The 14,990-nt window shown below is 38.6% G+C and overlaps 2 protein-coding genes across 2 annotated transcripts in view; both read left to right on the forward strand.

The window, feature by feature from the left end:
• LOC111871011 (protein king tubby) lies at positions 1–9,660 on the forward strand. The gene is made up of 9 exons (XM_023863719.2): positions 1–175; positions 302–449; positions 572–661; positions 956–1,119; positions 1,386–1,553; positions 1,943–2,176; positions 4,050–4,167; positions 4,595–4,747; positions 6,792–9,660. The coding sequence occupies exons 1-9, from the start codon at positions 134–136 to the stop codon at positions 6,923–6,925; spliced, it is 1,251 nt and encodes a 416-aa protein (XP_023719487.1). The 5' UTR covers positions 1–133; the 3' UTR covers positions 6,926–9,660.
• Positions 9,661–12,980: 3,320 nt separating this feature from the next.
• Positions 12,981–14,990, forward strand: part of LOC111871007 — a 17,537-nt gene continuing 15,527 nt past the window's right edge. The window contains exons 1-2 of the mRNA XM_023863716.2: positions 12,981–13,397; positions 13,955–14,097. Coding sequence (XP_023719484.1) covers positions 13,147–13,397; positions 13,955–14,097 — 394 coding nt within the window. The 5' untranslated portion in view covers positions 12,981–13,146. The remainder of the gene's footprint in view (positions 13,398–13,954; positions 14,098–14,990) is intronic.

The following is a 14,990-nucleotide window of genomic DNA, read 5'->3' on the forward strand; positions in this document are numbered from 1 at the left end:
ACAACAAGCCAATAAACAGAATTACAAAGTGGCGTTCATTCTTGTTAATCAAGTTACTGTCAAGGATTACCTCTTTTAATACGTCACTGAATTATATGTGACAATACATTCCAAGGAGACAGCCTAAACAAATATGACTTCAGTAAACCTTCGCCAGCAAAAACTTGAGCAGCAAGTACGGCACTTTTCTTTAGACACGAATGTGCTCTTACTGAAATGTAGGAACTGGTGTCAGTTCTGATGAAGTATTTTGTACACTTTGTGTATTTCTTTATCGTTCATTATTTTACATTTTTTTCAGAGGCAGCTTATGGAACAAAAGATGCGACAAAAACGGCAAACTCCAGGCATGCTCCAAGCTTCTGATGTACGAAGTGTTTCGGCAAAAGCCCAGAATGGCCTTCAGTCCAGAACTATTTTGGCAAACAGCAGGGGTCGAGAACTCCATGGTATGCAAGATTTTGGATACCCCTTTTAATTCTTATGACATAAGAATTATACGGATTTGTTTTGTTAAGTCCGTTAAGGTATCACTTTAGCTTATTCATGACATTAATCTTCCTTTGGGCAGGTTATGATGGACCATTGCAGTACACCATGGCACCAGGAAATCCAGATTCTGTAATTTCTTTGCAGTCAAATAATGACACACATGAAGAGGGTAAATATAATGCATTTTGAAATTAGCAGTGTCTTGTTTTTCAGACCATAAAACGAAAATAATGTAGGCATATTTATATAAAGTTCTATTTTAGGAAGTCAGATGAGCATATGCGCAAACACATGTATATAAACAAATAATAAGATATTAATGAGTGGTATATTTATGTAAAGCTATATTTACAGAGTTACAGCTGTGCAGCAACTCATCTTTATATTTGCTTGTGATGCCATTGATTTCTGATGTATAAAAATATTGTGAGAATAACAACAGTAATTTTAAATTATTTCTCAGAGCTGGACTACCAGATGGAAACGTTGAGCTTATCAGCAGATGATCATCCGGATGTTGAAGATGAAGAATCAACTCCCATTTCTCCTCAGACTCCAGATAATGCAATGAATGTGTCTGTTGGCCCAGCTTCAGAACCGTCTAACTTCATCAGTGTGAATCCTGAAGTATGTATGAATTCTGTATGTAGATTGCTTTGCGTTTCTTTGTTGTTTGGGAGATTAAAGAATACTGTCTCCTGGGAGTTACATCATATAGATCATTACTAATGTTTTGGAAGAACTGCTACCTCCATCTTCAAGGTGCCTTGAAGATGCAGACAGCACATTTCTCCAAAAAATTTGTGATGTTACATCCCAGATGATTAATTTTCATAGTCAGTGATGTGCAAACCTCAGTTGAAATACTGTTAAATGTGGATTCGTGATTTCAGGACAGAGAAAGGGAAGGTGATGTGGAGGGAAACTTGGAGAGTTTTGTCCTTGAACCAGGCTGTCAGAGGGTCCATTATAAATGTCGCATTACACGTGACAGGAAAGGAATGGATCGTGGGCTGTATCCTACATACTTTCTGCACCTAGAGAGAGATTACGGCAAAAAGGTGAGGCCAGTTTGCAAGGGCACACTTCATGCCTTGTCAGGTTATTTAACCCATAATCGTGGCTTATTATTATGATTTCAGTACATTAATCTTCTGAATTACAGGGTTTTCAGGCATTGTCCATCTACAATTATTGACATTAGGTCTTTCTAAGGGACCCAACAGAGTAGGTGTCTCCCCCCCTCAACCTGAGGACATAAACAGATACAGTTTCTGAAACGTTGCTTTCTCTAGTTTTTAGAATACCAGATGATGGATAAGTCTGAAAACCCAGTAATTCTGAGTGTTATACACCATCGTGAGAACCCTTTAGAATCTATGAAACTTCTGGTTATGCAATATCAAAGCATAGAGAATTATCATGCAAAGTCAGTGTTTTTTGCTTTTAGGTTTTCTTATTGGCTGGCAGAAAACGTAAGAAGAGTGCTACAAGCAATTACCTTATCTCTACAGATCCCACTGATTTGTCACGCGGAGGAGAATCTTATGTAGGAAAGCTACGGTCCAATCTATTAGGAACTCATTTCACTGTTTATGACAATGGTCTTTCCCCTCGAAGAGGGGAATCGAGAGAAGACTGGAAGAAAACTAGTGCTAGGCAGGAGTTGGCAGCCATAATCTATGTAACTATCATCTTATGCTTCACTTCTTTGAATACTGTTGATCTTATTCATGTTTTGTACTATGTTGTTGTACTGCACAGCTGGAATTTGACCCGATCACGCTCCAGCATCAAAATATCTTGTTTTGCAATTGTATCAACACATCTGTTTCACTAATTGTGGTCAGGAAGTATTGAGAAAAGAGACCTGATTCAAAACCTAGATATAGATGAGAGGATAATATTTAAATTAGTAGTGTAGAGGGTATGGATTTCGACTACATTCAACTACTATAGTTCGTGACATTTCACCATGCTTGTACCAGATTCTGGTGATTACTGGAATCATTTGTTGCACATGATTTATGCCCTAGAATCACCAGGATTGACACAGGCAAGCCTTCAGCTATTTTTTCCCTGGATTTCATGATGAAAACTATGATGGAAATTGTTATTGAGACTGTATTTTAGTAGTTTTGCCAGTAGATGGCAGGGAAGTAATGAATGTGTTCACAAGTAAGATTTTTTGTTCTTAAAGAGAAATTTATTGAAAAAATGGTTAGTTCATGGGTACTGTACCATAATGATCCAAACTGTAGGGAGCATGTCGAACATTTTAAATTTAAGATTACAGACTTCAGATATTTCATGCGATGTACTTTGGCTTATAGGTAGCAATGTTTTCAGGGAAGCTGTGTCTTCATTTCAGGGTAGGTATATTTTGCACTGAACAAAAGAGGCAGAAGATTCCTCTGAAACATTGGTATCTGTCTACCAAATTATGCAGTGTCAGATTCCAGAAGATCACAGTCTTAGTATTGGCCACCATGAGAACATCATGTTAATTTGCAGGCATGCAAAGTGGGCATTAAATTTCACCCAAATACAGTTATGAAAGGATATGCTAGTAGCAATTTGTTTTTGTAAGGCTTTGTTAAGAGCAGATTGAATTCAGATAATATATGCTACCAGGCACTATGCTACAAGTTGGAAGGTTGCGGGTTCAAATACCGATGAGGTCATTGGATTTTTTTCAGTTGACCTAAGCCTTCTGGCCGCACTATGGCCCTGGGGTTCATTCAGCCTCTAACAGAAATGAGTACCAGAAGTTAAATAAATAGTTTTCCTCGGGAGTAAAGCGCAGCTGGCGCGTAAGGCTGACAACCTTACCACCGTCTTTGAGCCGATTGTCTAGATAATGTGGGACCCTCAACGTCTCACAACCCTATGGGCCTTCATGGCTTGTTACAGGGATAGCTTTACTTACTTTTACTTTTACTTAGTCCAGAACCTTTTTTCCTATCATCGGCTGTCTAAAAACATAAAAATTAGAATGTACAGAACTATAATTTTGTCTGTGGTTCTATATGGGTATGAAATTTGGTCTCTGACATTAAGGGAGGAACATAGACTGAGGGTATTTGAGAACAGGGTGTGGAGAATATTTGGACTGAAGAGGGATGAAGTGACAGGAGGTTGGAGAAAACTGCATAATGAGGAGCTTCATAACTTGTACTCTCCTCCAAGTATAATAAGAATGATCAAGTCAAGGAGGATGGGATGGGCAGGGCATGTAGCTCAAAGGGGGCCAAAGAGGACTGCATATAGGATATTGGTGGGAAAGCCAGAAGGGAAGAGATCACTAGGAAGACCAAGACATATGGATGGACAGTATTAAAATGGCTCTTGGAGAGACAGTATGGGATAGTATGGACTGGATCAATCTGGCTCAGGATATGGACCAGTGGAAGGCTCTTGTGAACATGGCAATGAGCCTTCGGGTTTCATAAAATGCTGGGATATTTCTTGAGTAACTGCACAATTGGCAGCTTCTCAAGAAGGGCTCAGCACCATGAGTGAGTGAGTGATGTTAAGAACTTCAAACTTGGTTACAGGAAACAAATGTCTTGGGATTTAAGGGCCCAAGAAAGATGACAGTAATTTTACCTGGAATGACACAAGATCACAAAAGGGTTGAAATATCACCTCAAGATCATCATGAAGGATTACTAGGTAAATATCTGAAATTCATAATTTGCTTTCTATTGCAGGGACGCTGTGGCATAGTTGGTTGAGGCATTATTCTACAAGCTGGAAGGTCACGGGTTCAAGTCCTGTTTAGGTCATTGGATTTTTTCAGTTTACCTAATCCTTCCAGCCTCACTGTGGCCGTGGGGTCAACTCAACCTCTGACAGAAATGAGTACCAGGAATCTTCCTGGCGGTAAAGGGCGGCTGGTGCATATGGTTGACAACCTCACTGCCATCTATGATAATGTGGGAGCCTCAGTGTCTCACAACCCTATGCGCCTCCATATCTTGTTACAGAGATAACTTTACCTTTACCTTGCATTAGTCCCAGTGAATGCAATCATCACATTATAATACTGGAACTCCTGCTTAGTGAAATAATGCAGCATTTGTTTGTGTGTTTGTTTCAGAATCTTGGCGAAGTAAGAACATGGATAACTTGATAGAGCTTCATAACAAGACACCAGTGTGGAATGATGACACGCAGTCCTATGTGCTTAACTTTCATGGTCGAGTCACGCAAGCATCTGTCAAAAACTTTCAGATTGTTCATGACAGTGATGGTAAGCATAAAGGGTGTTCTGTTTTGCACCTGAAAGAGAGAACCTATTTGGAACACCAAGGTATACATGAGAAGGTGATATTAAAATGAGAAGTGTGCCATCTTCTGGGATGTGGTGCCATTTAGATGTGTGAACCGAAGTTTAGGAGGAACATATCCATCTTCAAGGTAGAAAAATCAGCGAGCGAGTAACCAGCATGAGCAGGTGGCTCATTCTGCTAGCCACCTGCTCACCCTGGTTCCTTACTCGTGGATTTTTCTACCCTGAAGATGGAGGCGATACGTTCTTCCGAAATGTCGGTTCACACAAGCTCTATGCTGTGCCACATCCCAGAAGACAGCATTCTTCATAGTCACTGCCGTGAAAACCTCAAATCTTACAGAGCATTAAAATATATCTTAAATAAGATGGGAGGGTGTGTCCTATTCATCCAGCTCAGAATGCAGATCACTGGTGGGCTTCTGTGAACCCTAATGAACCTTCAGATTCCATAATATGTTAGAAATCTTTTAACTAGCTGAGCAACTATTAGCTTCTTAAGGATGACTTTGCACCACCAAGTGAATGAGTTAGTTCATAGGCAGGATTCTTGGTAACTCTGGGCTATAGGATGGACAACCAAAGACCCTAGATTCAGTTGCTGTTGAAGGAAGAGATCTTTTTGATATCCTCCATGTCATGGTCAGCTCTGGGGCCCACCCAGGATCAAATTCAGTGGGTACTAGGTGTTCTTCCCCTGGGATAAAGTGGCTGGAATGTGAAGCTGACCATACATCTTCAGTACACGCTACTTAATTAAGCACAGGGACAACTTTATCTTACTTTGTTTGTGGGTCACAAGTTATATTGCAGCACTGTATGAAATGTGCAGTAGTTCAGTGGCTGTCAACCTTTTGGTGCTCGGGGCACACTTAGGATATTCATATTTCTTTTAGTGTGTCACACTAGAATTAGAACAGAGAACTAAAACGTATACTAGAAGCACACCAGTTTTCTTTAATAATGTTATTTGTATAAAAATGTAAACTTATTTTAAGACTGAAAGATTAAGTTTTATTACAAATATCAATTTAAAAAGTTTATACAAATGCAACGGTTTCCAAACCTTATATAAGGCCATGCCATAGCTCAAGAGGTTAGTTGCTGGCTTCCTACCACGGCAGCCCGGGTTCAATCCCGGGCCTTGTCAAGTGGAATATGTGGTGGACAAAGTGGCACTGGGGCAGGTTTTCTCTGAGTACTTTGGTTTCCCCTGCCAATCTTCATTCCACCAAATTCTCCATCATCATAATCACCCAGGGCAGGCTACAATAGGCCAATCAGTGGCCGTCGTGCCGAGTGGACCCAGTTGGACTCCACCCCCCACTAAGCGAATTAAAAAAAAACTTATATAATTTTGCCCTCTCAAGATAGTAAAGTTTACTAGATTCCCCCCACTTCTTAATTTTGTGTATGTGCGTATGTATAACAGTGACAATTACTGATATTTTAGTCCATACCATTTTCACACTGGTAAAGATTTCATATAATCTTCTGGGTTATATACCACACTACAACACATCATAACCCAGTATGCTTCCATATGATAAATTTACCTTTTTAGCAGGCTTATTTTGAAACCGGGATAGCGTAGTCTGTATAGCGACTAGCTAAATCAAAATCCTACATTTCGTTTGAAGTTCAAGGGCCAGAAGGGCCCACCCCTTATGCATTCATTCATGCATAGCGACTAGTTACACACTGGGAGACCAAGGGGTCGCAGTTTGAGTCCTGGTATGGTAAAGAGTTTTCTCCATGTCATCCAGACCAGCTCTGGGGTTCACCAACTCTCATATCCAATGGGTACATAGGGGCTCTTTCTCTGAGGGTAAAGTGGCCAGGGCTTGAAGCTGACCACTCAACTTCAGCTTGTGCAGAGGTTAAGAAATTGTGGATCTATAAATCCAGTCCCTCATACACCTTCATAGCATAGTGTTAATTAGTTAAGCACAGGGAGAACCTCACCTATTTTACCTTTGTAACAGGCTTTTTGATTCTTTTGCAGTGGACTACATTGTGATGCAGTTTGGCCGTGTAGCTGAAGATGTTTTCACGATGGATTACCGCTACCCAATGTGTGCTGTACAAGCATTTGCTATAGCGCTAAGCAGTTTTGATAGCAAACTTGCTTGTGAATGAAGTTATGTGCCTGAACAGATTAATTTAAACCGATTCAAACATTGTCACTTACTGTCATTCACATACTACACAAATGAGAGTTAATGGTAATTAAGATAAGCAGGTTAACCCACAAATGTTCCTCAATTTATTTGTCATATAGTTTCCTCTTCTCTATACACACTGAACCAGCAAACTTGACAGAGGAACATAATGATGTGTTATACAGTGCTGGTTGCTCGCACAATCGTTATACCACTAGTATTAGCGTGTCAGTATTCTCACATTGTTTTAATGTGGTTACTGCCACAAGACACGGAATTTGGTATTTTTAATTCTTACATACATGCATGTGCATATAAATCTCAAAAGGAACAAATATTTCTAGTCGTAAGTAAATGTAAAACAACTTATATTTTTTAAATGCAATTTTCAGAGTATGTATCAGCCTTTTAATTTTACTGTTTTATTTGTGAATGAATTTTTTTATGTATTTTATGATATGAGAAATGCATACAAAATGTTAGTTGGAAACCCTGGAGGGAAGAGACAACATTGGAGAAATTTACATTGTTTGATGAAAATACTGAAATATAGCTTAGAGAATTAGAATGTGCACTGGATTCATCTGGCATAGGATAGTGTCCAGTGGTGGGTTCATGTGAATGCAGTAATGAATCTTTGGGTTCTAGAAAAAGTCTTACGTCTTGACTTTCTGTGTAACTGTCAGCTTTTTAAAAAAGGACTGTGTTACATCCAGATAGTTATGGAATAAATTAAGATAGGTTCTTGAAAAGCAGTCCTGTTCACCAGCCGTTGATTGTGGACTGAATTTGCTGTGTAATGAAGCAGTTTTGTAAAAAATTTGTATTACATAAGGAAAAGTGGGAGTATGCATACATTTGCTCACCATATACAATCAGTATTTCTTCTGTGTGTCTTACAAATAAGTTGGAGCTATGATCAAAGATACACATGAAAGTTATTGTGGACACCATCCACCATTCTGAGTTTTTCAAACACAGCATTTTGAAAACTTAATCTGTTTCCATTATCATGTGCAAAGGAAGAAGAGTTCCTGCTTAGCTGGATATGTTAGAAAGAGCTAATCTTGATTGCTGTACACAGGAAGTTCTGTCAGACATCACCATCAGGAGATGAGAACAGAAACATTGATATAATGATAACATTTGACTTCAGCAAACTTAGAACCTATCTCAGTGTCCAGTGACAGACTAGCTCTTCCTAACAACCCACTTGAGTGGGAACATGGAGACAGATCAAGTTTCTAATATGTTATTTTTGAAAAACAACATGGTGGACAGTGTCCAGAATAATAGTCATGTTTATTGTTACACACAATCATCAGAAACATTTAGAATTAGCTATGATTGAAGAGTTTTTAAAAACAAAATATTATAAATGTGCTTAATGTAATTATGAAAATGCTGTATATCTCTGGCTTTAAACTCAGGTGTTTAGAATTTTTGGAATGCTTCAGTTTCTGGTGTGTTTATTGTGAGGAGCTGCAAAAGAATGAGCCTGTTAGCTTTCATGAATAGATATTCATAAAATGTTATATTGTGGGGGTTTTACTAAACTCTGTCAAATTCCAGTTTTTGGTGAAGTCACGCAGCAATAATGGAAACTTTTCACGAAGATCTACGTGTTTCTGCACGCATTTTTAGGATAACTTGCTAAATATCTGAATCAAAAATTTATTAGACAAAAGTTACATAGATAAATGAAAGACATATTTTGTGTCCATTATGGCTTTCTATAAGTCTTGCGGTTCTTGAGATAATTAAACACAAGGAAGCAAATGCATCAGAATTACCTTTTCTAACTTGTTTTAAATAAGGAAAGGGAGTTTCAGCAAATCAATTGATCTGACTAAATGATGTGGCATTTGATGTTTCGACTGTGAAGTGTGATTCTTATACATATATATAGTGCCATACCATATTTTAAAAAGATTCTCATTACTCACTTCTGTCATTTATGACAGGTGATTAACACCACATACAAGTTTTTAAAATTCACTTCTTAATGTTCAGTTTTACTGTTGTGTTTTAACAGCACATGTAGTCTGATATAGTCCATAGTCCAGCCAGCAGTGTAATTATATAAAAATTATGCCTTCTGTAAAACCTAAATTATTTCATTACTCGGTGAAATATTTGCAAGATTACATAAATTTGAAAGTGAATGTTAGTATTTCGAATGTGAAAATTTGCATTTTGTCTCACAGTTGATAGTAATGGTATATGACTAGAGAATGTACTTATTCTTATTAAGGAAATGAAAGTATAGTCATGCAATATAAAAAAATATTATTAGTAAGGATTTGAATTGCACCCAAAACGTGTACCACAATAATAGCACTTTGCTTTTGTAGTCTTGGCTACCATATATATAGGCAAGAGTGTGTATTAAATTTCATAATATTTCTGCATGTTCTCTATTAGGCAAATGGTAGGAAATAGAAAGGTTTCATTTTCATATTTATTAGACATTTTATGCAAAGGAATCATCTTAACAGATTGGGTCTGAAGGGTAGATGTATATTTGCGAGGTGCTAGAGAATAATCTCAGCCAGGACACCACTTATCCTGATAGGGTTTTTCATGATTTTTCTCAGTCCCTCCAGGCAAATATCAGGGTAGTACCTCAATTAAGCCGCAAGTGCTTCCGTCCAAGTTCTTTCCAGTTCACGTATCATCTTGCCATTTCACACAGTATAGTCTACTTGCGGCATCATAAAATGAACCACAAAATAAAATGGAGAAACTGAGCAAGACTTTTGAAGAGCCTGCTGAACAAAGTCAACAAGGGGCCCAACTCCCAGACTTCTAGATGATTACTGTACAGGGTGTTCCAAGAGGAAAGGTCATAGTATCTGTCATTCTGAGCAAAAAATAATTGTATGTACATGTGTCCTCTTCCGAGCAGATTCCGAGGTAGAGCTATTTCACTGTACACTGTACAGATGAGCAACACTCCTTGTCCTCACACGAGTTGCAAAGTGCACTGATGTTGATAGTGGAATTTTCGAAAATGTATTATAGTAGGCAAACTGTACAAACTTTATCACTTGAACAATGAATATCAGTATTAGAAACAGTAAGTAGTATCTCTTTTTATCAACAATTTTGGAACTGTACAGTGAAATAACTATCTTGGAAACAATTCCAAATAGGACACGTACATATGCACTGACTGATATGACTGATACTGTGACTTCCCAGAATACTGACCTTTCCTCCTGGGACATGCTGTATAATATACCATTAATATTATTCTGTGAGGCATAGCATATTTGAATATTTGTAAGTTTGAATGTTACTGTTATCTGGGGGCATGACACTGTTTAGTCTGGAACATCATTACCAGCACTGGTAACGTCTACCAGACTATACAGTGTTAAACCCCAAAAGTCTGTAATCCCCATTATCACTACTGTGAGAGCCATTTCACTTGTAAACATTGTTGTGCCTCAGTATAATGTTTTTAAATAAGTTAATATAAACTTTAATCTCTCATGATGTCTTTCGAATTATAAAGATTACTCTTTTTATTTTATTAGTTTTTTTTTTTTTTAATTATACTCACACATCCGCCTGTGTGTTTGTCTCCCTTACAGTGAGTGCCCTAACAACTATGGGATTTACTTTGTTCGCATAGATAGTCTTCACACACCAAAATATGCATGATGAAGCACTTGCCCATTTGAAAATTGTCATTTTGTGTTTTGGCATGCATCTAAAGGTCCATTATTTTTGGAGTTGGAACGTTTATATTCAGTGGGTACTGACTCACGATGGCTTAACTCTTTCATATCAAATGCAAATAGAATGCATGAAACCATTCTGACATGAGGTGCGTGCACGTACATACAAATGGAATATCAAAAACCACTTTTTCAGAACATGTAAATCCCTCAAAGTCTCAAGATCCCTTTTTTTTCCACCATCCCAATACATTCTCACATATTCTACATGTGTGAAAAATTGAAAAAGAACTGTTAATTTGTCAGGCTCAATTTAATACCTGCGGCTAGCTCTACAAACCTATCTTCAAGATATATTCCTGTGTGCAGTACATAAAGAAATTCCTGCTTGACACAGGCCAGTTTGGTTTCCGTGCACGTCACAGCACGACATTGCAATGTATGAGGCTAACAGACCACGTGACCTTTAATTTCAACAATAAAATGTCTATGGCTACGGTGTTCTTGGACATTGAAAAGCCTTTGATACTACATGGCGCTCGGGTTTGCTATATAAGTTGTCAAAACTGGAATTTTTGACCAGCTTAATCAAGCATACTGGATCATTTCTTTCACAATGAAAATTCAGTGTTTCAGTGGAAGGAGAAATATCTATGACAAGGGAATGCAAGCAGGGGTGTCACAAGGTTCAGTCCTGTCCCCTACTCTTTTCAATATGTACATAAATGATGCCCCCCAAACACATGGCGTCCAACTAACCCTCTTTGCGGATGACACCTGTCTGTATGCAATAGATCCCAAGGAGGGTTTTGTTGTTAGAAAACTCCAGTGCGGTCTCAGCTCAATGGAGACCTGGTGTGACTGCTGAAATATCAAAATTAATGAAGATAAGACTCGGGATCTACTTCTCTTGCAGTCGTCCGCTTATGTCTCATCTTACATTGAATGGAAGATATATTCCATTTGTAAATTGTGTAAAATATCTTGGAGTAATCTTAAGTTTGTAAATATATGTAAATACTGACAATGGACCTACTAATACAGACTATGACTGACAAATTACAGACCCGACCTCTTGTTAGAGAGGGCACCCCAAATGGACAGGACAGTAACTTTCATATAAGTAAAAAAAAAAAAAATCTGGTCATGAGCCCCAGCTGGGGCTCGACACCAAGACAAACAGACTGACTGACCATCAGTCGCAATGTGACTTGGACTTGGACCAAGGCGCACACCGGTTCACGATTTGCACATGACATTCAATATCCCGTACGTATATGACTATATAACAAAATTATGCAGGAAACAAGCAGAAGTTGTACAAAATCATGAAAATGAGAATGTTCACAACATCGGACAAGGCGAAGCCCAACACAGAAAGTATTACTTACTCATGGAGCTGAGCCCTTCTTGAGGAGCCGCCAATTCTGCAGCTACTCAAGAATTTCCCAGCATTTTATGGAACCCGAAGGTTCATTACCGTGTTCACAAGAGCCCTCCACTGGTCCCTATCCTGAGCCAGATCTATCCAATCCATCCCATCCTATCATATCTCTCGTAAGATCCATTCCAACACTGTCCACGCACCTATGCCTTGGTCGTCCCTGTGGTCTCTTTCCTCCCACCTTTCCCACCAATATCCTATACGCATTGACACAGAAAGTATAAGAGGCTTAAACTTGGCAGCAGTCAGGCATACGACTGTTCAAGTGACTAGACTGCCGTGGTAGTGAATACTACTAGAAATAGGGCATAATCTGCTGTACTGAGCCTGGATTGACAGAGGCCTTGTATGTATTGTACATATAAATAGGAATTAAGATTAAATTTGTAAATATATGTAAATACTGACAATGGACCTACTGATACGGACTATGACGAATGACAGACCCGACCTCTCGTTAGAGAGGGTGCCCCAAATGGACAGGACAGTAACTTTCATAAGAAAAAAGGAAAAAAATCTGGTTATGAGCCCCAGCCGGGGCTCGACACCAAGACAGGCAGACTGACTGACCGTCAGTCGCAATGTGACTTGTACTTGGAAGTTTACAGTTCTACAGTTCTAGTTCATCTGCAGGCTATTTATTATTTCTGTTTCTTTTTTCTCTGGTCCTACATTATTACTTATTGTTATCACAATTACCACCACGTTGTAGAAGTCTTAAATTCTACCGCTAAGCGCTTACAGGAAACAAAACCTAATAACCTAATTCAAGAGAATAATAATGAGAAATTGTGTTTTCTTATGTTGGTATGATAAATGTTTTGACTCAATACCGCTCAAGACGTGGTTAGACCAAAACACAGTAAACCTGACCAACTGTCCTATCTCCCATCATGACATGTATACAAACGTCTTTGGTGATTGGTACCACTGGTACTGGGTACTGCCGTGTTATCAAAATTATTGGGAAATGTGAGCAAGAAGGGTCGTGTGAATGAGTGTGTGTATATTTTTAGAAAAGTTTATGTCTTGCAGTAGTGTATAATCGTATTATAAGTCTTCGTTACGATGGAAAATAAGGTTGACGTGTTAGATCCTCGCGATGAAGTGCGGAAGCTACAGGACAAAGTTAAGAAACTGGAATTTCAAAATGAACAGCTCAGATCACAGCACACTAGGAATGGTTTAATTGGGAAGAAAATAGTTTTAAGTGTTTCAGATGAAAACTGTATTGTGGATACGGATCAACAGGATCAGACAGTGGATGAACACGATGTAATAAATATAGGAGATGAAGATTTATTGGATGAGGAGAGGTGGTAAGTAGAAGTTAAGAATGCACTTTCCCAAGTCTTCCAGCAACCCGGGAATTTTGTAATTTTGCTATACAGCTTACTTCATAAAAATAACATTGTCGCAGTCTTGTCAAAGGAAGGCAGTGATTTATTTTATAGTGTTTTCTAAATGTGATGACAAAGAGCTGTTGCAGTTCCTTAGTGTTGATAATGTACGTTGTTGACAAGTTTGGCCGAAAAAAATCCTTTTTTTTATATGAACCAGTATTTATTTGTTGGGGGAGGGGTGGCTGGAAAGAATAGTTGGTTATACTTTCAAAGTAAACTAGATGATTTTGAAGCCCATCTTTAGACTACTATCCTTTCTAAAAAGAAGAAAATTTGTCAATACCATGTACCATTGCATTCTACCAGGAAGAAAGTACTATGTGTTTGTGTGCATACTTGTGTGCACATCCACTATATAGAACTGGCAAATGTTTATTATTTATGAAGAATCATCTATCATTAATGCAAGATTTATTTCTAATAACCATATCAGTTACTTGTGCATTTACTGAATCTGTTGTGCATTGTTTTAGGCTCTATGTTCCACCAAACAGTGTATCCAGGAATATTGCCAATAATTTGCAAATATGGCTGTGGCAAGATATGGATAATAATGATAGTGAATTTCAGCTATTAAGAGGGAAGCTTATACAAGAGTTAGAGGAAATAGAACAAGGTACAACTTCTCATGAATTTTACTCTTTTCTTAATCCATTCACATCCAGAAGTGCATGCATGCAGTGTTGTGAAACCGACCTGTTTCATGAAGAGTGCATAAGAGGATATGCACACTCATCATAATTAACAAACTCCAGGGAGATGACTCAGAAGCCAGTAGTTCTCAGGTACTCAAGAAATTCCCTACTGTTTGTGGAACCAAAGGTTCATTACCATATTCACAAGAGCCTGTTACTGGTCCCTGGTCCTGAACTAGATGAATGCAGTCCACTTTCCTATCCAGTATTTTTAAGATTCATTTTAATATTGTGACTTGATGGCTGAAAGCTGGGAGAGTGCAGCCATAGAAGGCGTCACCTGCTAGGCAGCAGAAAGTAAACACATCTTTGTGGCGACAGAGGCAGATGCAACAATAGCAGAACTGTTGGAAGTGGTGTTTTCTTTGTAGTCCATGCCGAGGGCATATAGCAACGACAAATGAGGCAAATTAGTTAGCAAGGGTCAGCAGCGTATACGAAAGACAGAGCCATCCTCTTGTCAGAAAGGTTACCCCACAAAAACAAGAACAACTCTCATACAGTAATAAATATCTGGTCATGAGCCCCAGATAGGGCTTGACACCAAGACTTGCTGACTGACTGTCAGTCACAGTGTGACTTTGACTTCGACAAATTAGTTAGTTTGTGAGCAGTCACCCACCGGTGGGGGCGTGAGCACAGAGGGGGATGAGTGTCTGCTTTTTGAGTCCGCTGCCTAGCAGTGACCAGTGATTTATAGGGTTTATGGATTGGTGAGGGCATTGTGATCATTTGTAGCCATGAGTTGCAGGGGTTTAGTGGGTCCAGTTATCAGTGTAAATCTGTGACTAGTCACATGACAATATTATCATGT

Source organism: Cryptotermes secundus, unplaced genomic scaffold, assembly GCF_002891405.2.
Source record: "Cryptotermes secundus unplaced genomic scaffold, Csec_1.0 scaffold1522, whole genome shotgun sequence".
In the NCBI taxonomy this organism is placed as follows: domain Eukaryota; kingdom Metazoa; phylum Arthropoda; class Insecta; order Blattodea; family Kalotermitidae; genus Cryptotermes; species Cryptotermes secundus.